The following is a 24,075-nucleotide window of genomic DNA, read 5'->3' as shown; positions in this document are numbered from 1 at the left end:
ATTCATTTTTGGTATGTTATTACTGCTTCTAAGTGGGAGGGGTTGGGGAGGCTGGAAGGAGTCTGGGGGGGACTGTTTTTTTCCCCAGACTGTGTGCATGATGAAACAGCAGAGCATTTCACATGCTCCCAGCATGTCTTGCATTTCCCACACACATAAAGACTTACATTAAATGCACAGCACAGAACGCTGACTAGGTAGAGCTATTACCATCCAGCATTCCATTTTTGCCTCAAACTTCAAAGTAAACTGCACCCTCTGCGAAGTTGTAACACGGGTGAGATGGAGCCAGCAGTGGGAAGCAGGTCATCCATGAGCAGGCATTTAAATAACGCTGTTTGCAGGAATGACAAACAATACCACATATTTTCAGGCATGCACCTGCCTTTCTGGTCCCCATGGGGCATCACTAGCCACAAAACCTTCCCTCTGCCCATTGCTAAAGCATCCTCATCTAACAAACACTGAGAAGGAGCCAAGATGTCATGCCTGTATTGAAAGCGAGACTGTGGTCCATGCCCTCCCTCCAGAACAGCATTGCCCTTCTCACTCCTACAACCTCATGAACATGAGGGAAGAGCTTTTTCCCTGTCCTTCCTTCCCAGACCTCAGTGCTGCTTCTTCTCCTAGGTAAGTAGCAGGGAGGCCACACCAGAGCTCTGCACCTCCAGCAGATTAATGGGGTGGGAAGAGCAGGGCTGCAGCTGCCGGGCTCCTCCTTCTCATCACTATCCTTCAGACCACAAACAATAAAGCCACCAGGCAGTGCATGGAAGAAAGCACAAGAAAATGGACACCTTCCTTTAAAAAAAAAAAATAAGTAATTAAAAAAATAAATCAATAGATCATGTCTGGCAATGGTGCTGTGTTTGCACCTGTAATGGGCTCCTAATGTATGTCACCATGGCAAGAAGATGAGAAAAAGGTGAGGCAGCACTATGAAAAGGAAGACAAACATACAGTGCTGGTGAGATGGTGCTGAAGTACATAGGCTCCTCAACACCTAAAAAAAATAAACCAGAGGAAAAAAGAAAGCACTTGTAAAATAGAAACAAAAAATAGCATGAGCATCAGGGTAATGAGGGAAAATACAAAAAGTAGAGACGCAAAAAGGATCAAGAGTTGACGGGGGGGGGGGGGAACCAACACAAAACCCAACAGCCTGAGAAGGGACATACACTGTGTAAAACACAAAAAGAATTTTAAAAATCTCTAAAGTGAAAGAGCATGAAGTAAAGGGTAATTAAGAAGAGAGGTCTTCACATAAAAGTGTGTAAATATCACTTTATTTTGACTACTTATGTGCAACACATCACACTAAGTTTGGCTTGTATATTTGAGCTGCAATTTAATTAAAAAATAAATCCCCCATTATCATGATTATCTGGGAGAGGCAGGAATATTAAACAAGGGTGTAAGTACATCTGCTTTCTTTAGGGTACAGTCATGCTGTGTGGTAAAAGCCTGTCTTCTCCCTGGTTAACTGTTTCTCTGAAGCCCTACACATATGCTGAAACACAGAGACATCTCATAGGCATACAAGTTATGGCACATCTTTCAATTCCTTTGGCATCTGGGAGAAAAACAATTTAATTAACATGGTGTTTTTCTGTTTTTCCTGGCTGCATCAACCAATAGATGAAGACAGTCTGCTGTTTCTTACCTTTATGCAAATACCCACTGTTTCAGTTAAAGCCCTTACTTTGACTGCTATTGGAGCTCTGTTTTGTTTTGCTTTTTTTTTTTCTTGGAATTTTTAGGGTTTTTTTTTTTCCCCCACAGTATGAAGGGGAAGGATAGGAACATAATTTCATAATGGCACCCAATGCTCCCAGGACTGTGAAGCATATTTGCATGGAAGTATTACAGCATCATCCAGACCGTGACTTGGTGCCAGAAGTTCTTTCCAATTTCCAGGCTCTGGGGGAAAAAAAAAAAAAAAAAAAATCTGAAAGAAAAAAAATGCTCAGTACCTACAGTGCCTAGCAACAAAAACTTTTGACATTTTAGGAAGAGAGACTGATGCTTTTCTTCAGCTACATAATTCTGAAAATCATCCAAATAGATCATATTTAACATGCATGTTTTAGTACTACATTTATGAAGACATTTTGAATCATCTTGAAAGCTTACACTGTCTCTCCTTCAGCTCTGCATTCACAACAAACCCCCCTTATTGGCACCCACATTCCCTTAAGTAAGGGCCTATTTCCATTACAGAAATAGGTATTTTTTAAAAAGTAGAAAATGTTTTTCATAGATGCAGCACTATACTGACCAGTAAAATTGGCTCAAATCAGTTTAATACAGATTTAAGAGCTGCATTTTGCAGCAGCATCACTGCACAGCTACGTGTTTGTTTACATTCACAGGTGGGGTAAGGGAAGAAACCTACAGCAGGAGCTCGTTGAACAAGTCTGGTAACTTGCTCTTCCTCGGAGGTATGTTTCGGTTATTAGCACTGGCTGTGGGTGTGGGGTGGGGGCAGAAGTGACGAGGCGAGAGAGCAGGGAATGGGGCTGAACCAACCTTGTGGTCTGACCACAGGCCTGGGAGCCAGGAACTACCAATTACCACCTTGGCCTTGGACATCAGGATGGTCATTCCCAGACACCCACTCATCCTGTCTGCAGACTGTGATCCCAGATCTCCACATTTCTCTGAAGGCTGCTAACGGGTTCAACCTTGAACTGAAAGAAGGAGGTAGAGGAGGAGTGGGTGGAATAGCTAAACTATCTTTTTTTCTTGCTTTTTGGGACCCAAAACTAAAAATAACAACTAAAACAATCATCCTACAGGCATAATTTGACTTGGAGTGACCTCAAGGCTTCTGTTCAGTAAATTATCCCATCTATGACAGTGTGCAGAGGGTACTGCATTGGCCAAAGATCAGAAACGGTGCTAATTGCTTTGCCACTCCCCTCCGTGTGCCCTTTGTTGGTTTTCGACGTTATATAAAATAATAAACTACTGTGATCCTTTACATAAGGATTCCCTGCCCCAGCTCTAAAAACGATTACGGACATGAACTCTTCAGATTCATTCTCAAAAAGCAGGTGCTCCTGCTGCCAGAATGCAGGAATGAAACTTTCTCCATAAACTCTCCTGTTGCCTTGGTGCTCCCAGTATCTGTAATCATAAATCACAGCCAGGAAGAGGAATGTTCCTCTTGGCCATTACAATTCACAGGTCTCACCAGAGTTTAACCATTACAGAAACCACGTTCTGAAGCAGCCTTAGGTAAGAAGCATTTTGGTTTTAGACAAAAATGTCCATCCAGCCCCCAAGCCCCAACTCCACCTGTGACAACAGCAACTGTCATGGACCTCTAAGACCAACATGTGTGTTGAAGGATCTTCACCAGAGTTTGCTCCTCAGCTCCTGGCACAGCCCACCACTGTGTGTAATGACCAACAGAAGGCCTCTCTGCCCAGCTCACCTCATTGCCTGCAACCTCTTGCAGCATTAAGCTCCACAGTTTCTTTCCAACAGGAAGTAATGGGATTAAGGAAAACACACAACAGAAATTAATGGTGTTTTTTTGAAGCAGGACTTCTGAGTTGACAGCTTTCAAGGTGCTTGACACAGGAAGGGAACAACTGTCACGTGCGACTTGAAATCTCTCCCAGGCCCGTGTCTCTTACTGTGCTACAGCATAACCTTCACTATGACATTACAGCCTAACATTACAGCAATAACGTGTACCAAATGAGCCTTTTACTGATAAGAGAGTGAATGTCAGGTTGTAAACTGCAGGTGTGTTTCTGGGATGTCACTGCTACCAAATAAGGCCATCTGGAAAGGAGAAGGGCAAAAGTACAGCACATGGGCACCCTGGGCAGACACGCGTTGTTAATCAAGACAGCTCTCTGCACTTCACAGCTTCATCCCATTTTGGATGAGACAAAGGCAATTTAGCTTGCCCACTCACAGGATTCTTACTATAAAGAAAGTATAGGCTCGGAAAGCCAGTATGGAATAACGATCCTGGGATATTTCCGTGTTTAGACAAGCCTTAATTTCCCACCAGTTACTTGCATTCCAGTCAAAGTCAAGGAAAAAAAAAATTACAAAATTACAAAAAAAATAATATCAAGTGATGTGCTTTTCATTCTAAATGGTTTATACAAAACAGAGTTTACAAGTGAATTGTGTAAAATACTCCAGTGCCAAGTCATCCCACTACACAGAACTGGAATGACAGTAATCCACTTAAAGGTGAAACTCCCCTGAAGCCTCATGAGTAATAAAAGTAGTAAAGACCTCTTGTTCTTGAAACACTGAAAGTTTTTGGCAGACCTTGCCCCCTGCCCCTCCTCTTTTTTTATTTGTATACAGAAATTTTTCTGTTGTGCTCACTCAGGTTAACAATATGATATGGATGAAATTCAGCTCCTCTGTGCACAGGGCCTGAAACACAGCAAATTGCCTCAGATCCTCAGTTCATGTAGTCCTCCATTTTTAGACTATGATTTAATACTTCATTCTTTTTAGAAGAGAATTTGGAAGTTTCCTCTAACTTTGCTTCCTTCATTAGTCAGACATCTCTTGTTTCTCAAGAGCAGCAGCATCCTACTACCCTATTTAACCCTTGCTGCCCTACATGGGCTCATCACATGATGTAGAGAAGCTCCCCCTGCACACTCAGATCAATGAGCAGGTTTGGAGACCATCTGCCTTAGTGCCAAGCTTCCTCGTGTCTCTCCCCATCCTCACAACCTGCAGAAAACAAGCTCAGTCACCACAGCTGCAGCATCTTGGCACCCTGCATTTGGTAACATTCGGTGTTGGCATCGTATTTAATATATCTTTTACATATACCACTGGAGGAGGGTGATTCAGCACAGGCACACAGGCGCGGAGGTGTTCAGACAGGCATTAAAAGATGTGGTATGAGGATTTTGCACCAAACAGAAGAGTGAGAGGCATAGCTGTATAACTCCAGCACTGACACCACAAAGAAAGTCACTACCGCTGCAATTAACATCTACTTTCTTTGAAAATTGCTATGAATTTTAAGCACTACACATCAATAAATGTTTGATGAGCCAGAGAGAAAAGCACTGTAGCGTCCAGCCTATGAAGATTTAACACAGATAAACACCAACTGCCACAAAAAAAATCTCAAAACCACTCTTCCTTGGCAAAGGCAGGAGAAATCAGATTATAAATGTCACAAGTATGATTTAAGGTGTGTACCTTTTCTACATGGTTGACATTTTTTTCCAGTTAGGAAGGAATGTTTCTTTGCAAGCACAGAAACAGTCATCAGTTATTTAAGGAAATAAAAATAGCATACAAGTGACAGAGTATACCACAGACTACAGCTGATTAAATTGATAAATGGAAATTTTTTGCAGTTTGTTCGGAAACCATCTTTATGTATTCTGTTAAGCGCTGGCAAGTTGAGGCAAAAAAAGGTCTCTTTTTTTTGGAGCTTTGGTTTAGAGCAGGAAGAGGGGTAAAAAATTTCCACATTAGAAAATTCTTGCTACAAATCATATTATTTTACAGTTAGTTTACAAGAAATTTTCAATTAATTAATTAGTATTTTGACATCTCTTCCCAGTAACATGCTGGAAGCATCAGTTTGGAACACCTGATCTAATTTAAAGCATCCCCAAAATACTACTTTTGATTCATGGAGATCAGCCAACAGGCACAGTACTCACTATCCCCTGACAAGAGACCAGGGTGAGTAGTCCATCATTTCTTGGGGTCTGCACCCATGTAATTTCTCCTAGATACATTTCACTTTATCAGCACCCACCCAAAATCTGTCAAATTCAATGCCGTGTCTGGGTTTAATTCTGCCTGATTGAAGTCTTGAGCAGCTACTAAAATTGTCACAAAGAGTTTGCATCAACCTCCCCTTTCCCCACACCCTACATTTCAAAGTGTTTAGGCAGGCAACAGAAAACAATTAAAGGAAATTCAGAGCTAAGGCTGAAACGTATCATATATTTTCAAGCAGAAGGGCACAAAACATCAGTAAACCACTGCTGCGATTACATACTCCCACTATCAGGCATTGAAAGACTACAGAACAATGTCATCTCTAACTATTAATAACCATACTTCCTTTCTAGCACACAATCCTCTTTTCTTAATTGTCTAACACAGGTACTTCCATACAAGCCACATTCCTCTTTCCCATAAGACAGTAGAAAGAGTACCAGAAGTGATTTATAGTTCCACATACATTCTTATCAGGTCTTGAATTACTCCCGACATTTGCTATTTTATAGTTTTAGATTCTCAGAACTCAGGTCCGACTTTTTTTTTTTTTTGGATTCGCAGTATAGCCTATGAAAGAATTGGACTGAGAGTAAAAATTTCACCCCTATCCTACTCTGACTTACTGACTGCCTTCAGGAAAGCTACTAAAACCCCCTTTGCCCACATCCTGCTATCTTTAGGTGTAGAACTGAAGCCATAGTAAAGAGCTCTTTGCAAAGTACTCAGATCCAACACTTTAAAGACTTTTTATGAGGTAGCACTTTTCTTGAATTCTTAAGCATAATGATCAGGTTTCTAAAATACTTCATAAATTTATAAAGACCAAATAACTTCTTTTTTTTAGTATGGAAACACACATGTTAATTTCCAATTGCATTTTTTACAGCACTGGCAAAAACTCACTAAATTAAGAAATTTAATACATTGTTTGATGGTTACATTTGAAATATCATGCTGTGTCACTTCCCAGGTGAAAAGATATTTTCTCAGACTAATATTAATTCTTTTATGTCCAGGAAACTTGTTTGAGCACTTCAGCTGGACCACTGATCAAAGAAAAAAGTTTCCCTTCCCATGTAATTTTACTTGTCAGAACAAAGCTAGATACTTAAGGTGTATCCTAGTCACCTGTTTGGTAACAGTCAGGTGGAAGTCCTCATCTGGTTTAAGCATCTTAAAAATCTGAAGATGTTACTGCACTTAAAACAATGCAGTAAACATACCACTATATATTAAAATGCTTTTCAGTATTTAATGAAACTATATAATTTGCCAGAGCAGACAGGTTTCAAGATAAATATAATAGCAGGCTGAAGTATCTGGAGGGGAAAAAAACAGAACAAAAACAAAACAAAAGCAACAAACACACAGAGAACATAGTGCCTCAAATTGCTTGCTTGTTTTTAAGTATAGTAAAATATGGTCAGTTAAAGTTATGTTGTCCTTCCTGGCAATTATGATTTCTTTAAAGAAACAAAAAATCATAGAATAGTTTGGGTTAGAAGGGACCTTTAAAGGTCATGTAGTCCAACCCCCCTGCGATGTGCAGAGACATCTTCAACTAGATCACATTGCTTAGAGCCCTGTCCAACCTGACCTTGAATGTTTCCAAGGGTGGAGCATCTACCATCTCTCTGGGTAGCCTGTTCCAGTGTTTCACCACCCTCCCAGTAAAGACTTTCTTCCTTCTATCTAGTCTAAATCTGCCCTATTTTAATTTAAAACCAACTCCCCTCACCCTATCACAACAGGCCCTGCTAAAAAGATTGCCCCCATGTTTCCTGTAGGCCTCCTTTAAGTACTGAAAGGCTGCAATAAGGTCTCCCCAGAGCCTTCTCTTCTCTGGGCTGAACAATCCCAACTCTCTTAGCCTGTCATCACAGGTGAGGTGCTCCATCCCTGTAACCATTTTTGTGGCCCTCCTCTGGACTTGCTCCAACAGGTCCACATCTTTCCTGTGCTGAGGACTCCAGAGCTGGACACAATATTCCAGGAGCGGTCTCACGAGAACAGAGCAGAAGGGCAGAATCACTTCCTTCAACCTGCTGGCCACACTTCTTTGGATGTGGCCCAGGATGCAATTGGCCTTTTGGGCTGCAAGCACACATTGCTGGCTCACATCCAGCTTTTTGTCCACCAGTGCCCTCAAATCCTTCTCGAAGGGCTGCTCTCAATCCTGCAGCCTGTATTCATACTGGGGATTGCCCTTACCCAGGTGCAGGACCCTGCACTTGGCCTTGTTGAACCTTATGAAAGACCTACCTCATGAGGTTCACACAGGCCCACTTCGAGCTTGTCAAGGCCCCTCTGGATGTCATCCTGTCCCTCCGGTGTGTGTCAAATGCACCGCACAGCTTGGTGTCATCTGCTAACTTGCTGAGGGTGCACTCGATCCCACTCTCTATATCATTGATGAAGATATTAAATAGTACTGGTCTGAGTATGGACCCCCGAGTGACACCAATTGTCACTGATCTCCACCTAGACATCGTGCCGTTGACCACTACCCGTTGGATGTGGCCATCCAACCAATTCTTCATCCACTGAACATTCCACCCATTGAACCCGTATCTCTCCAGTTTAGAGAGAAGGACATTGTGGGGGACCATGTCAAAGGCCTTGCATAAGTCGAGACAGTGGACAAGGGAAGAGCCAGAGATGTCATCTGATATAGTCACTCCATCACAGAAGGCCACTAGGTCAGTCAGGCAGGACTTGCCCTTGGTGATGCCATGCTGGCTGCCTTGAATCACCTTCCTGTCCTCCATGGGCCTTAGTATAGCTTATAGGAGTATCTCTTCCATGATCTTCCCAGGCACAGAAATGAGACTGACAGGTTGGTAGTTCCCAGGGTCCTCCCTTCTACCCTGTTTAAAAATGGGTGCAGTGTTTCCCATTTCCTACAGATCTCTTGCTTCCCACAAGAAAAATAAACACTTTTGGGAAGTTTTGTTACCTACAGCATAAAAAGGATATTGAATGAAAAGAGGTAGATAACTACTACTGTACAGAGGAACCTGACCTCATTTCTACCATCTGAAGTGCTCCTGAGCCTGCATTAAATGTATAGGCTGCCTTATAAAGGAGGCCAAACTCAGGGCATGAGTTCTGTCAGACCACATCCACTTTCACTTTCTCCCCTTTCCTCTTCAGTTCTAGCCATATTGAAGTTAAGTCACATGAAACACCAATTGCTATTGTGAAACAAAAATCTCCACTCATATAAGTAAGGATTATGCCAAGTAACTAGAAGTCTTAAAATATTTGTCTTTCTGAATTCCGCAACAACTTGCTGAGCATATTCATCTGGAAAATGGGCCATGATGCCTCTAACTTTGTTTACACATTGAAATTATCAACTTTTCAGAAAAAGACATGTATCATCTTTTGCCTTGCCTTATGAAAAGCAATACCAGACTAATCAGCTTCCAGGTGAAAGACATCAAGTAGACTTACACAACTTCACTCTTCACAGCAGTGCTGTGTACACATCCACCCCGTACCTCTGAATTTACAGTCCACAGACAAATCAAAATCCCAAGACCCAGGTCAGCCACGAGAAAGGGCAATGGAGGCAGGGCTCGAGGCAGAGCCCACAGCTGCCACATTAACTATGATACGTTCTGGTCCTCATCAAAAAGGTGACTTAAAACTTTCAGAAGAAAAAGCAACACTCCACATCACTCAGTATTACTCCCTCATCGCTTCAAAAAAATTGCCAGACAAGATCAAACAGATCACATCAAATGGCTATCAGCTCACTAGTCAGGTCTTGACCAAAATTTGAGGCTATTTCTTATGAGCTTTTCTGGACACTGTTAGCTGCTGCACAACCAGCAATTCCATCCAGTTTTGAGCCTTTATTTTTTGGTGTTTGGTAGCAAAGCAAAGAAAACAGTAGCTTTTACATAACTTAGTTCATGTATTTGTGTATTTGCATTTGCCATGAAGAACAGAAAGGAGTTCCCTTATATTAGTTTTTTCCATACCAGACAAACTACTATTAATATTACTAATATAGCCCATACTAGTCCAACTGACAGAGCAGGAGTTTAATATTTAAAACTTCAAATTACTAAAAAAGAAAATACAAAATGCAAGAAGAAAGCACGCATGGACCAACAGAAAGGCTGTACTAAACACAAGGAGGTGAACAGCAGGAGAAAATAAATAGTCAGGATTTCCAGCATGAAAGAGCGAACTTTGGAAGTAGAGCTACTTTGGAAAAAAGGATTCTTTCCAAAATTAAGATAGATTAATTAATATCACTACCAGATTTTTAGATTTCATTGGGAAACATAAGTAATTTGATTCTAAGTAATCCAGAGAAGGAACTTTGTAGCCAAGTCTAAATAAAACATACAACTGAAATAATCTTCACTTCGCAGATGTGGATTTTACCTGAAAAACTGTTTTAAAAGTGTCCTATAATAACGTCAAAATGTCATCTGCGTGCCATTCCCCTGCAACATAAAAAAAAACCATAAAACCTTGTCAAGAAAACTTTCCCACAGAAAAGGAAATTTTGGCCAGCTCTACTTGATGACAAGAGATAAGGAAGTACCAGGGTGGTTCCATGGTTTGCAAAGTGTTAGGCACAAAGGCTCAGAAAAATATTTTAATGAAAGCATTTTTATGTTCTCCACCTCATCTTTATCTCCCCTTTCATTTTGTTATAGCTTTCTTTCATATTTCTCCCTTCTTACGTTTATTATTCCCTACTTTCCAGCATAGGACGTACACACCAATGACCTCCATAGCAAAGTGGCTCTCTCACACTGTTTGAGATGGTTGTCTTGGTCCAAGTGGAATTATATTAAATAAGTAAATCATAGAATGCAATGGTGTTATATTAGGTTGCATTAAAGAGAGGGAATGATGTTTGAGTAGCACTTGTCAGAAGGGCATGGTGAACCAAGAAAATAAGTGTTTGAAAAAAATCCTGCCTGGAAAACTATCAGGACACTCTCCACCCTAAGGGAAATGTAATTACTAACTAGAACAAAAAAATATTACTCTACAGTATTTCAGATGCACATGTTCAAACCTAGGACTGCCTAGAGATATGCAGTTTTATTCTCTTGTGTGAAAGCTCAACAAAAAAAGTCTGCCAAAGCTAAAGAACTTCATGAAGATGGCATTCAGTGCTAATATTCACCTAGCACTCACATTGAAAGAGTCATAGTTAGTAACATCTCTACTTGTTTGAAATGAAGGACCAACTTTAAAAAACCGCTAATGGCATTTCATTTACAATTCGAAAAACCCAATAGCCTTCTACTCTGCCCTGTGGTTTGGCCACAGCCCTTGTGCCTCTGATGTGATGAAACACCTCCCAAACACAGAGCAAAGCGTTGTGCTTCCATCTGAGTCACAGGTGCTGCAAGGAAAGGGAGACTGTCTTGAACAACCAAATCAGTATGTTCCAAGGCAAGGTTCCCATTAGCTACCCCTCTACAAAGGAGATATTGACTCTAACTCTGAATTTGCTTCACCACCTGGTCTCAGCTGGGAACTTACTTTAACTAAAATTTTGCCTTGCTACAGAGCATATAGTTATTTACCCTGAGCAATGTATTGTTCTGACAGATATGTTGAGCTTGCATATACTATACAAAACTCATTCATCTTCCCACTGTCTCATGATGTCTTATGACTTCCATCCCAGTTCATGATTCTCTCTGTGTTCAGCCAACAGAGTTGGAAATGTGAGATTTCTGGGTAACAACAGTGCTACAGCCAGAGATGCGTCTCAAAATGCTCCACAGAGCCTTGTTGGAAAATACGTTGGCAGACCAATGTCCTCCCCCTTGTGTGATCATATCCAGATCATCTCACATGCTGGGATTCAAGCTGAAAAGCCCATATTTATTAAGAACCAGGTTTTCTTTGGGTTTGCTTTTGTTAAGCATTCATTTTATTTCTACTACCCCCACCTCCCAAGAACTCCAAGCAAAATAATTTTGCAGTATCTGAACCCTGCAAGATTTATCAAGTTGAGACATTTTCTTTAAATCCCATCTTTGTTTCACATACACACGGACCAGAAAAGTGGATTTTTAAGGCAGACAGCCCTTTCACTACTGTGCACAATGAAACGCCAGCTTCCACAATCCTCTGACCTTTCAGCTACCCTGTCGATGTCCCCCAGAAATGTCAGAAGACTTCAGGAACTGCTACTCTTTGCTTGCCTGCTCTGCTGCACTAGGGAAAACACATGCATTGCTCTTAACACAAACTGTTGATTTTAGACAGTTTGAAAGATAAGCAGAAATTAAATTTTCATTTTCCAGAAACTGTTTAAAACCTTTGCTTTAAAGCAAACAGTATTTAAAAAAAAAAAAATGGCCAAAATTAAAGCAAAGAAACCAACAGCCACGTCCCAGCCAACTCCCCTTCAGGAAACCTACGGAGACATCACTGTCTCCGAAACGTGCTGTGCACTGTTAAAAACCAGCCTGCAGCAAGTGTCATCTTTTGGCAACGACTGCTGGAGTTGGTCCTTTGCACCCGGCAGACAGCATGCCTTATTGCTCAGGAAACCACCTCAAGAGCTGCATGGACTCTTCTTCAGTGACCCGTCCTTTGACCACCGCTTCCCTGCAACTGCTCTGGTACTTGCCTTACCCAGAGGCAGAGGCAGTGGCAGTTCATTTTTCCAAACTGGAACATAACTGAATAAATAAACATGGCTAAGACAACAGCTAGATCTCACCCAAACCACGAGAGGTACGTGCCTCTGAAGAGAAATGGAGCAGCAGGGCTCCAGCAGCAAGCTGCTAGATGCAGATCACGTTATGGCTGGGTCCAACTCTCCTTCCCAGAAGTGTTTTAAAACTCTTCCATGCAAGCTGCAGCCCAGCCTTCGTGTGCCATGCCAAACTTGGAATAAGTTTAATCAATTTCTTTTAAGTTTCTTGGTACCAATTCAGCATTTTTTGTTAAATGAATGCCAAGTTTCATTTCAGTATTTAGCCATCAAAACATGTGTATGTATTCATCCATTCCACCATGATTATACCTGAACCACTGCAATCCACATCCAAAATCGCTAGACAGCAGTATAAGCAAACTAAAGGCGAAAGCTCAGGCTTATTTTCAGCTGCCTAAAATGTGCTTGGAACTTAGGTAATCCTGATAATACAAAGACCTGATTAGATCTTATAATTAAGGTGTCATAAAAGTTACCTATGACATGAATTAATAATGCGTCTACTTCATTAAAAAAAGCACTTAACCCTAACAAAACAATACAAAAAAGTCTAGCACACATTATTCCATAAAACCCAGAATATTTCACTATTCACATAGGCTATCACTTCCTATTTCACTCAAGAAATTTGTTTTCAAAATAACCAGGAAGTCAAAGAAGCAATATAATGAAATGCTCTTGAGATTCACCTGAAGACTCCAGTTGAGCACTGTATTTCTGTACTGCTGAAAAAACCTGCCAAGTATTTGAAGTGAACACAATGCTTTAAAAAAACCCCCACACTTACATGGAAGTCAAATATATTGACTCCCTATAGAACAAAACCAAACCTGAAGAAATTCCTGGAGGGGCAGAAAAAAAAAAAAAAGAAGAAACAAGATGTCCTTTAAAGCACTTGTTTTCTTCTGATAATTAGACTGCCACAGAACTGTTAAGAACATAGGTTTTTTGCTTCCTTGTAATCAGAAAAGCCAGGAGGGAAATGGATGCTAGTTGCCCAGTGACGAATGTATAAAATGTTTTGGAAATGGACTTGAGGGCTTGAGTCCAGAGGACCATGGAGAGGAGCTATAAAAAGAAAAAATCGTAAATTTTTCAGATTACAGGATTTGCAAGACTGGAATTCAAGTGCAGCATCTACTTATCCTTCAGGAAAAAAAAATGCCATCTCCTGAAGTTAAAATGTCCACCTGGTTTAAAGAAAAAAACAAAACCAAAACCACAACAGAAAAAAGTCCCCCTACCAACAGTAATTTCTATGTCTCATAAAGGCTTGGTGTGGAGCAGTTAACGCAAGACTGAATGACATTGAACACAGCAAAAGCGAGAGCCATTAGAAGCATATATAAGAAGCCACACAAAACACTTTCTAGAAAGAGATTTGTGGTAGAAGCATCTTACAATGAAAATATTTCCAGAACATTAGCCTACCAGCTAATTCCTTAGCAAGCTCTTTCCATCTCCAAATCTTATGGTTCATTAGCCACCATATCCTGAGCCTGGCAGGTACCAATGCTTGCTTTTCTATAAATGCACAAACCCATCATTTTTAGTGAGTTTTATACGCTGGGATGAAAGCTGGGCTCTTCAAAGCTGGTATAACTGAGCACATTCCTTTCAAGTATGGGAAAACATATCCCCCCCCTCCCACTATTGCCATCATAAGTACCATGTTCTGAAACCCTCCCATTACGGCCTTCATAATCATGATCTTCTGAAACCGAAGTATTTCTGTAAAACCTTTTCCATGGGTTAACACAAAACGTGAGCTCTCTCAATGACTATCTTCAAGTTGTATTTTAACAATACCACTGGATGATCTTAGTTTATGAGAATCATCCACCTTTCTTCCCCTTTCCTTTATTTTTGAAGACTTGTAGGAACTAGAAGCAACTTGAAGGAACAGCAATATACTACAAGTAAGATATAAACTACACACCTAATGAATACTCCAAGTTTTTGCATCTGGAAACAAGCAAAAAAATGCGTGTAAAAGGAGTTCTTACAGTTACGATTCAAGACAACACTCAAGTCACCACAAAAATGAAATCTAGCCCATGGTTTTCTGGTTTGGATCAAATGGCTATTTCAGCGGCCATTTAGGCAATCAAACTCTGATAGAATAACTGTGCTGTCCTCCCCAGAATTATTTTGGTTTCATTTGATTTCTTTTTTGGCTTCCTCATGGGAAAAGAATGTGCAGCACTCATTATCACAAGCCTAATACCCTGAGCTTTTCTGGGACAAAGGCAATTAATACTTTCTACATTCACTTGATGTGGAAATGGATGTTCTCTGCTTGTGCAATAATATATGGCAAGTTAATTCAATCTTATGACCTCCAGCCAAGTTAACCACACTTCTTCTCTAACAAGGTAACACAGCTGACCACAAAAGCAGGTATTTTTTTGGCTGATCCCATTAAAACATATAAATGCAAGTATCTAGAGAAGTTTTGCATTCTACTCCTATTAAGAAACCAGGTAACTTTACCTAATGTTGAGATTGAATGTTTACCATAAAGATCTTCTACTTGTTACAGGAATCATGCATATGTCCCTGTTCACCTTGGGTCTTTTAAGCTGAGACCAATAGTTTTGGTAACAGGACTAAGTGGCCTAGATACCCGAGTGACATGAAGACCCAACAAAGCTTTCACAGGAAAAAAAAAATTATGAAGAAAAATTTATTTTAATTCATTTACCCACAAAAGGGTTTCTGATGCTAAATGACTAAAAAAAAAAGTATCCTACAGTCCCTGACCAGCAAATTTGCCAGAGAGCATACAGGAAATCTTTTAAATTTCCTGTGAAAATGATTACATGTATCTACTCCCGCCTTTCCCCCCTGTGATTTACAGCCAAAACCCTGCCAAATCCCTCAACTGAAGCCTGAAGAGAGATCTGTGCATCAGAGTTATTTTAATGCAACCTAAGCTTTGCTGTGGGTGGGGAGAAGCAGATTCTAAAAATATTCCAGTTACACAGAACATTTCCTAGTCTGCCCATTCCCTAATAAAGGGACATCCGAAGTGGCTTGTGAATATAAAATAGGATGGTGGCCTTTAAATAAAGACAAGTAATGCTATGTAGGTCTGTGTACAGGAGCCATCAGTGCTTGACACATCTGGGGGATGATGAAGCTTTACACAGTGACAAGCTGATTCAAGTTACAGATCCAAACCATAGAACAGGTAACCTTTGCTGTCTAAGACAACGTATAAATGGTACAATCTTAAACAAAAATGGAACTAAAATTTTGAAAGCTTAGTAGGTTTTTGTAGCAAGAACATGTAAGAACAATAGGCAAGAGAGTGCTCATTAAAAAACAATCAGAACTTGGTATCATACCCCAGATATGAGATTTGATGTCATTACTCACCAAGCCAGCTATTGGAGTTGACAGACGATTGATCTTCTTAACGATGCCTGGTTTGATCTTGTTAATCAAACTAAAAAGAAGTCATAAGATTTTCTGTTACATAATCAAATTTATTTAAGCATGAACATCAGTGCTTATTAAGAAATACTTTGCATATAGTCCTAACTTATATGACTTGAACCAAGTAAATTTGAACCTTTTAATGCCTCCTACATTTTTCTACTTAAATCAGTTTACCAAGAAGAAGTGACATGCAACAACGGAATATAGAAGCAAAAATGGGACAAGTCACACAGACACACAAAGAAAGATTTCAGAGAATGGCAAAGTGAGAAGGAAGGAAAGAAAATGCCTGGGTAGGCGTAAGCAGAAATGGATCTGTGTTTCTACTACATGGGTGGTGATTTTAATCAGACTCAAATTTCCTATTTAAATACTTTCTTCACACAAAAGTTCTGATGCAGAAGATGTCAAAAATATATCAGAATTATTAATTTTCAGAGTTCAGTGTGAAAGTGCTGATATTCCTGTAAGTGTAAGAAATCAATTCTGTTTTCATAATGCTATCAAGCCCAGTATGATTTGTGCAACAATCATTTTTGGCACATATAATTTACACGCACAAGTAATTTTCAGTCTCAGCCAAAAGAAATTGCACCTCATATCACTCTTACTTTAGATAAGATTCATAACTAAACTGAGAAGACAGGACAGATTAATGCATCACTGTTGAATACACAAACCCAAATGCACACCTTCTCCTGCAGTGAGGATGAGGCATAGAATTCCTTACTGCTTTATACTCAGGTTCTCAGTCACAGAAGTAGGGAAATACTGTGGTTCACCAAATTACATGCTAGACCACAGGATCAATAGAGAACAGGGACCTCAGGACACCTGAGACTGCATCTGCCTATACACCTTTGAAGATTTTGGATTTGCTCCCTCTTCTTGTTGCTGCTTTTCTGGCCAGACCCTTTACCCCACAAAGCACCAGCAAGGTTTTGTGATCTACCCATGCCAATGCAGAGTCAGGACTTGGAGTTTAAAATTCTATGTAGGAAAAGCCATTTTCTGCTCAAGCAGCAAGCGTATTTGGAAAATAAACACACAGAACAGAGTTTATCTATACAAACTGGAACAGAGGATGGATTTGTTAAGTGCCTGCAGAAGAATCATAAAATGGTTTGGGTTGGAAGGGACCTTAAAGATCATCTAGTTCCAACCCCCCTGCCATGGGCAGAGACATCTTCAACTAGACCAGGTTGCTCAAAGCCCCATCCAACCTGGCCTTGAACGCTGCCAGGGAGGGAGCAGCCACATCTCCTCTGGGCAACCTGTTCCAGTGTATTACCACCCTCACAGTAAAGAGTTTCATTCCTAATATCTAATCTAAATTTACCCTCTTTCAGTTTGAAACCATTACCCCTTGTCCTATCACTACACTCCCTGATAAAGAGTCCCTCCCCATCTTCCCTGTAGGCCCCCTTTAAGTACTGGAAGGCCATCAGATGATCTCCTGGAACCTTCTCTTCTCCAGGCTGAACAACCCCAACTCTCTCAGCCTGTCCTCATAGGGGAGGTGCTCCAGCCCCCTGATCATCTTTGCAGCCCTCCTCTGGACCTGCTTGACTAAGAAGAAATAATGGCTGCAGGTCCAGAGATTTTTCAACTGTATTAAGGTATTTAGTAGACAAAATACTTTTGATGACTTTTCCACCACACACACACAAGAAAGTGTGATCTGTTGAAGTGGAATTAAAAGAAAGAGTTTGGGTTGTGTGTGTGTGTCCTGCCATTTTTTTTAATCTTTCAAGTGAATTATTTTTATTTGCTTTTTTGTACTTAACATGAAGTAACATGTGATCAGGAAAACTAGTGACTTTCTTCCTCTAATGTATACACAGGAGATCCGGTAAAATGTAAAAGGCCAGTCAACATGCGTACTTGGTCATTAAGTAGGACAAATAAACCAACTGGACTGCTATAGGAATATGTGGTGCAAGTACAGGTCTTATTTGCTATAGCTTAAGTCAAATATACCATCTCCAGAGACAATAGATCTGTGGACACTAAATTAGCCATGTCACAGGTGAACCAAGGAAGTGGGCAATGTCATGTCTAGTTTGTCTCAATTATTTAACATCTTGCACTCCGTTGACCTTGCTGAAAAGTGGACATCTGAAAACCTTTCCCATCTTGCTCTTTTCTGCTTCCATAGAATTTCTATGAAAATCACATCTCCTTGTACTTCAACAATGCCAAATTTAAAATTGTGATACAGGAGGACAGCTACATGATTTAGTGCGACATAATGAGGCATCTTTTGCTTTAAAGAAAGTTGAGTGCCTCCCAAGGCAAGCTGCTCAGCTGAAGAAATTACAGGATGTTTTTCTTGCATATGGCTATTAGTTACAGATAAATTTAATTGATTTGCATTTGGCAGATGGAGGCTTGTATTCTTTTGCCAAATAAGCATCAACAATGAAGACACCAGAAGATTAGAGTATATCATTTCACTACCAATTCTTAAAGACACTATTTAAAAGTTATAGCTGGATACAATACACCCATCCCACTAAATACATACCTGAAGAAACAGCTTCCTATGAAAAGTATAAACTATTTTTATTACTACATCTAGTCTAGTTAACATTTGATTATGTAAGTAATGAAAATCCAGTGTCCATCTCTACAACATCATTCAAAATGACTTAACTCCCTCATATCACAAAAGACAACTGCAGAAGCCACTAGGAAGATAGACTGGATGGGCAAAGAGCCCAAAGAGAAAAATAAAGGCAAGGACAGATGACAGAGTAACATTCACAGAAGGGAAAATGCAGGAGACCTGCCTTTTTGCATTTGCTTTGGTTATTTTTGATATATAGTAACAAAACAAAAAAAAAAAATCAGAGAACTACAACTTTATAAATACTTTCTGAAAGTTATCTTGGCTCAACTGACTTAAAAGTGTCTCTGAGATTTGAGATTTTTTTTTTTTAAGCATCCCAGGTAGTTCTCTAACCAGATTTCTCTCACACTGGCATCATAATGACATTTACACCTGCTGTTCCTTAAAATACTAAGGGATTAGCACCACTTCCAGTGCTGGAAGCCTGTTCCAGTAAGTACAAAAAGTACAAAACCAATTACAGATATGTGGAAGAGACCTGATGACTGGATATTTTACACCTCTGACTCAGTCTAGCAACGAAACTAGACAAGTCCCATTATTGCCAAGCCTATAACATATAAGCACAAGGAAGCTTTTTAGAGAAAGCACTCCAAAAAAAAGCTGAGGTCAGATTTTGTTGATGAAACCAATAACAAAGTCAGTCCAGAAAGTACTGAAACCTGGACTGCATGTGCAGATACACGACAATATATTTCTACATTAAGCTGAGACCAAACTAATTTACTTTTATCATCCTGAAGTAGTTGGTTGGTTGTTTTTTGAAAAAGTATGTTTTTATAAAGTATGCCAAATGACATTCAATAGATTCTACATTATTGAGATACTTGGATGTAACCATCAAAGCAGTATTAGTAAGCAAAAGACATTGAAATCAAATGCCTGCCTGTTATTGTTAACTTACAATTTTGTAAAGGTCACTTCTGCAATGTAGTATACTTTCAAAAAGAAAAATTCTCTGAGTGTAAAGCTCTTTAACAGGAATAGGTAGCTTTCAGGATTTAGAGAACAAACAGCACACAGAGCTTACAGTAATTTCTTATGACAGGTGGGGATGGAGGACAAGAACCCAAGCCCAAACAACAACACTGGGTATATGGGTAACCAAGTGCTTTGATCCCAGCTGTGGCCACACCACCTTGCAAAAGCTGAACAGAAAGCCCAGTGGCACCATAAGCATTATAACCAATGAAACAAATCAACCGGCCAGAGGATCAGCACGATCCTCGCAGTAACACATGAAGAAGGGTGTGAGACAACACATGGAACACGTAGATCTAGAAGAAGGATGTCTGAAAGCTGTTCTTCCTTCCCACAGCAAATACCAAGTATAAAACCAAAAAAAACAACCCCAAAAACCCTCATTACAAAATACTTTGGATACTTAAAAAATTCAGAGGCCAGCCAGGAAAGAGGCCAACTGATGTTAACCTGAAGGATTTTCATATAGTTAAGTCAATACTCACTCGCACAACAGGACTCCATTTTCTAGAGCTGCTCGAAAGTCTCTGGTTCCAAAGCTTTTCCCAGTTACTGTCTATAAAAATAAGAATCGAGTTAATTGGACATGCACACAAAATCAGGACTAGCAAGAGTTCCTATGAAGTACTAAAAAAAAAACCACCCAACAATCAAAACCACAAAATCAACAAACTGACAAAAACTTTTCGATTCAACACTCAGTTCATACTATTATTTTCTCACACCAATTTCAAAAGTAAGTATTTAAAAACCCCCATATCTTTATGCCTCAAAAGAAGTCAGATCCAACATCTTCAAGTAGTTTCCTCTACCATAAATCAATCGTCAGCTAAATTCTGTGGGAATACTTAATATTTACTAAAGCAGTATCAACCACACTGAAAAGCACAAAATAAGTTTCAAATAGAAGTGCAAAGAAGGAAAGAGTCTTTTATCTCCTACTTCATATTAAAGCATATATGCTCATGATATCTGGCACAAAGTATTTTAATAAGGGTTTGGTTTTCTTTTTCCTACGGCTTGCACCTAAGGCAGTGTGACTAAAGAACCACACTGGCAAGTCTGTATTACCACATGCACACCAATTCCCATTATTTGGCAAGCAGTAGGACTGTACTAATAGGACTACTTTTTATATTTAGAGTGAAAAGCAGTGAACAATGTCTTATAAAGGACTTAAGGCAGCCAATGCCAAAAGCATCGTGTACAGGTTTTCAACAAAGTTGTTTTACACACACAAAAATTTACTTACCACATTAACTCCCTCTATCTCAAATGAGACTGTCAAAGCAGCACCTTCAAGTCTAAACTCATTTGGATTCTTCCTATTAGATCCCCCCTTTGCCCGTGCCTCTTTGAAGGGACCAAATTTAGCAGATTTCTTCTAAACACCCAGATTAGTTACCCACATGCAAGTCAGACAAGGAGACAATATTCCTAAAACAGTTCAAAAGAGGGTTTTATCCCAGTTGCATATAGAAATCAAACACTAGGAAAGGTATTTATTTGCACTTAGAGGTCACCAGGTTCAGTCACCAGCTAATTATGAACCTCCCTTTGGGGATCCTGACTGTCCCCAATACTGCACAGGACTTCAGGCACACAATTAAACATGCTGTGGAACCTGCGTGCATCCAGACCAAAGCTACTGATTACCACAGCAATTAAGGAAATTAGTAGTGAAACAAATGAGCTGTGTTTGGTAAAACAGCAAAGGAGAGGATGAAGCTCTTTAACGATCTGTTCAATTATCACCCTATTATTTTTTTTTCCTAAATTGCAAGAGGAACACATAATAACACCAGAAATCCTGCAACTTAAGTAATTAGTTTTAACATAGGCTATCTTTTAATTCAAAAGCTGTAACTTCAATCTCTTATTGAGGACAAAATCAGGTGTTACAAAAATCTTCTGTTGGTTTTACATTTTTTTCCCTAGGATTTAACCAATAACAAGAGAGAAAGAATAATAGCACACCAACTCAAAGCAAGAAAAAATTCAAAATTCAGGAAAAGAAAAAAACCTTTTAACAATAACAAAGGATTATAGTGATTACCCTGGGAGAACTGCATTTTATACAATATTCCTATAACAGTCTATTTTTACAGACAGTAGATGTTGCATCTTAGCAATATAATTTTCAAGAATCACTTAAGAACACAGCATCTGAAAATTACCTTTCTCTCAAATAGAATACAGCCTTTTGCTTCCAAATTTGTATAAAAAGCTGTTATATTTATTGATAATAATTTTGAGGAAACTAGCCAATGTAACATAACAGCGCTGAAAGTTTAAATATAAATATTTGTGTTCCCTAGGTAACAGGGAATATGCATTATGAATTAAGCCCTTCGTTCTGCAAGCTAGAAACTTGAAGTTTGCATGTCATATAACAGAACTGTACTCTAATAGGGGCTGTAAGATGGGGGTTTAGCTTTATGGTTATGTCTCAGACTCCAGCCCATTCTTAAAGTCCAAAAGTTATTCTCATTCTGGAGTCATCACTGACATCTACAGGACTACACAGTCCAAATCTTTGGTTTAATATAGACAGTTTACTGTTAAGTCATGCATGCAATAGATGGTGAGATGTTTCCTTCACCTAGAGTTGGGCCCATCCCAAACCTGCAATATGTTATATATTCACAAACAACCTTCACACCAAACTTCCTTAAAAAAAAAAAATTCCTAGAATTGCAGTGTGTAGCCAAGGAAGTCACTCCTCAAAAATTATTCTTAAGTAGTCAAGGAGCATGTGCCACCAAATACACATTTAAGTTCAGCGCAGCCCCTCCAGAACACGAGTGCCATGTTGCAGTGCATAATCACACCTTCATAGCACATGTTATAGTTTTTTTCCACAAAAAAAACCCAGCACCTGAGTCTCAAACTGTGGAACATTTTTGACTGCCACAAAGTCTTCAGGCACGTGGCCTCAGGTAATTAGAAGCCATCCTTGAACAACAAGAAAGTCCAACTTGAGTACAAGGTTGTAAACGCTACTATTAGTCTTGCAGACCTCTTAAAATTATGTTAGAGGACATTACACTGGAAGCATTTGTGCAGTCATTGTGGCAATCAACACTGATTTGATATACACGATGGAGCTGTCAGACCAATCTTGTGACCCACAGATTTTGACGACTACATGGCTTGTTGACATTAAAATAAAAGTGTTGGTACTGCCAAGTTAGGATTCATTAATACTGACTTATAAAGGATAGCTAACAATTAAGTAATTAAGAGGTATTCTCAAGGAACAATTTAACACTGGTGGTTTGAAACTGAAATGTTTTCCAAGTTGCACAACACCTTGAATTTGTTGATGTCACAAAAATAAGTACTCCATTTTAAATCCTGCTTCCATATAGAGACAAAAAAGTCCTCAGCATGGACTTTCATCTGGCTTATAGCCAGTGCAAGGAACCAAGCTCAGCTGTAACTACTATAGCCTACATAGCAACCAGGTATTATTAAAAAAGTGGAAAGTCACGGACTGGCTCAGAGTTCCTTGACTTTTAAGAATGTAAGACAAAGTGAATCCCACCCTGAGATATTATATCTTCAAACAATGTCTACAATTTGTGAGTCACTGTTTATTCATTAAAACTGGTTATACTGGGTGTAGTACACTTACGTAACAGGCATAATTGATTCTGGACAATTTTTCAACCACTTAGGCCATGTAAGCCGCCAAATAATAAAGGAAATATCTTGCAAAAGCGATTTTAGCCATGTTTGAACAACAACTCGTTTCAAATTAGTCTCTCCTCTCTCCTTCATTCAGCTCAATGTATTGCGCTTCTTTCTCTGCTTTTTTGACAGAAAGAGAGCACTGACACAATTAAAGGCCATATAAAATGACATTTAATTGCTGTTATAAAACAGTTTGATTTTATTTTTGTAAGACAGCATCCCCACATACTTCAGTAACTTGCAATTGCCAGGTCCAAACAATTTACTTCAAACAATATGCAAATCAAGTCTTTACTTAAATTTAGACATTTTAAAAGCGCTTACACACACACAGAGGTCTAGTTTAATCTCAGCTTTGCTGCGTTTCCTGTAGGAGGAGGCAAATCAACAAGAAATAACCAAAGATCAACCATTCTGAACATAGCACAACATCAAAATCATGGTGGACTGAACAAAAAGCACATGGCACAGAAGAATACACTAATTATATGCCTCAGTACCAAAATTAAGAGTACAGTTCTTTGGCTTGTCCTACTAGAGGCCAAATATAGCTGACCATAATAGGCCTCCTTTGCCTTAAAAGCTGGTCCAAGTTGAAAGACTTTTCAATGTTAATAAAAAATACTAAGTGAGTTAATGTCAAGTCACATCCATGGTTTACACTGGTTTGAATGGCTCTAGCAGAAACACAGCTCTACTGCAGGATGGCAGATGTTTTCAAGTGGGTTGGTTGCCCTATACATACCACCACATGAAATTCAAAAGCACAAGGGACTGGCAGGTTTCTCAATTTAACTTTGCTGTGGTGGAAACGCCAAAGCTGGACTCTCCCCATTCAATGCAAGACTCATACCACGTACATGGGCATGCT

The 24,075-nt window shown here is 39.6% G+C and overlaps 1 protein-coding gene across 3 annotated transcripts in view; it reads right to left on the bottom strand.

The window, feature by feature from the left end:
• LMO7 (LIM domain 7) overlaps positions 1–24,075 on the bottom strand; it is a 134,603-nt gene that overhangs the window by 75,641 nt on the left and 34,887 nt on the right. For all 3 annotated transcript variants that reach the window (XM_086482005.1, XM_086482004.1, XM_086482006.1), the window contains exons 2-3: positions 19,994–20,064; positions 15,833–15,902 (exon numbers count right to left, since the gene is read on the bottom strand). In XM_086482005.1, coding sequence (XP_086338131.1) covers positions 15,833–15,902; positions 19,994–20,064 — 141 coding nt within the window. The remainder of the gene's footprint in view (positions 1–15,832; positions 15,903–19,993; positions 20,065–24,075) is intronic.

The sequence above is a fragment of the Leptosomus discolor genome, chromosome 1, assembly GCF_034619465.1.
Source record: "Leptosomus discolor isolate bLepDis1 chromosome 1, bLepDis1.hap2, whole genome shotgun sequence".
Taxonomy (NCBI): domain Eukaryota; kingdom Metazoa; phylum Chordata; class Aves; order Leptosomiformes; family Leptosomidae; genus Leptosomus; species Leptosomus discolor.
Note: the sequence above shows the minus strand (reverse complement) of the source record. Positions and strands in the feature narration are given on the sequence as shown.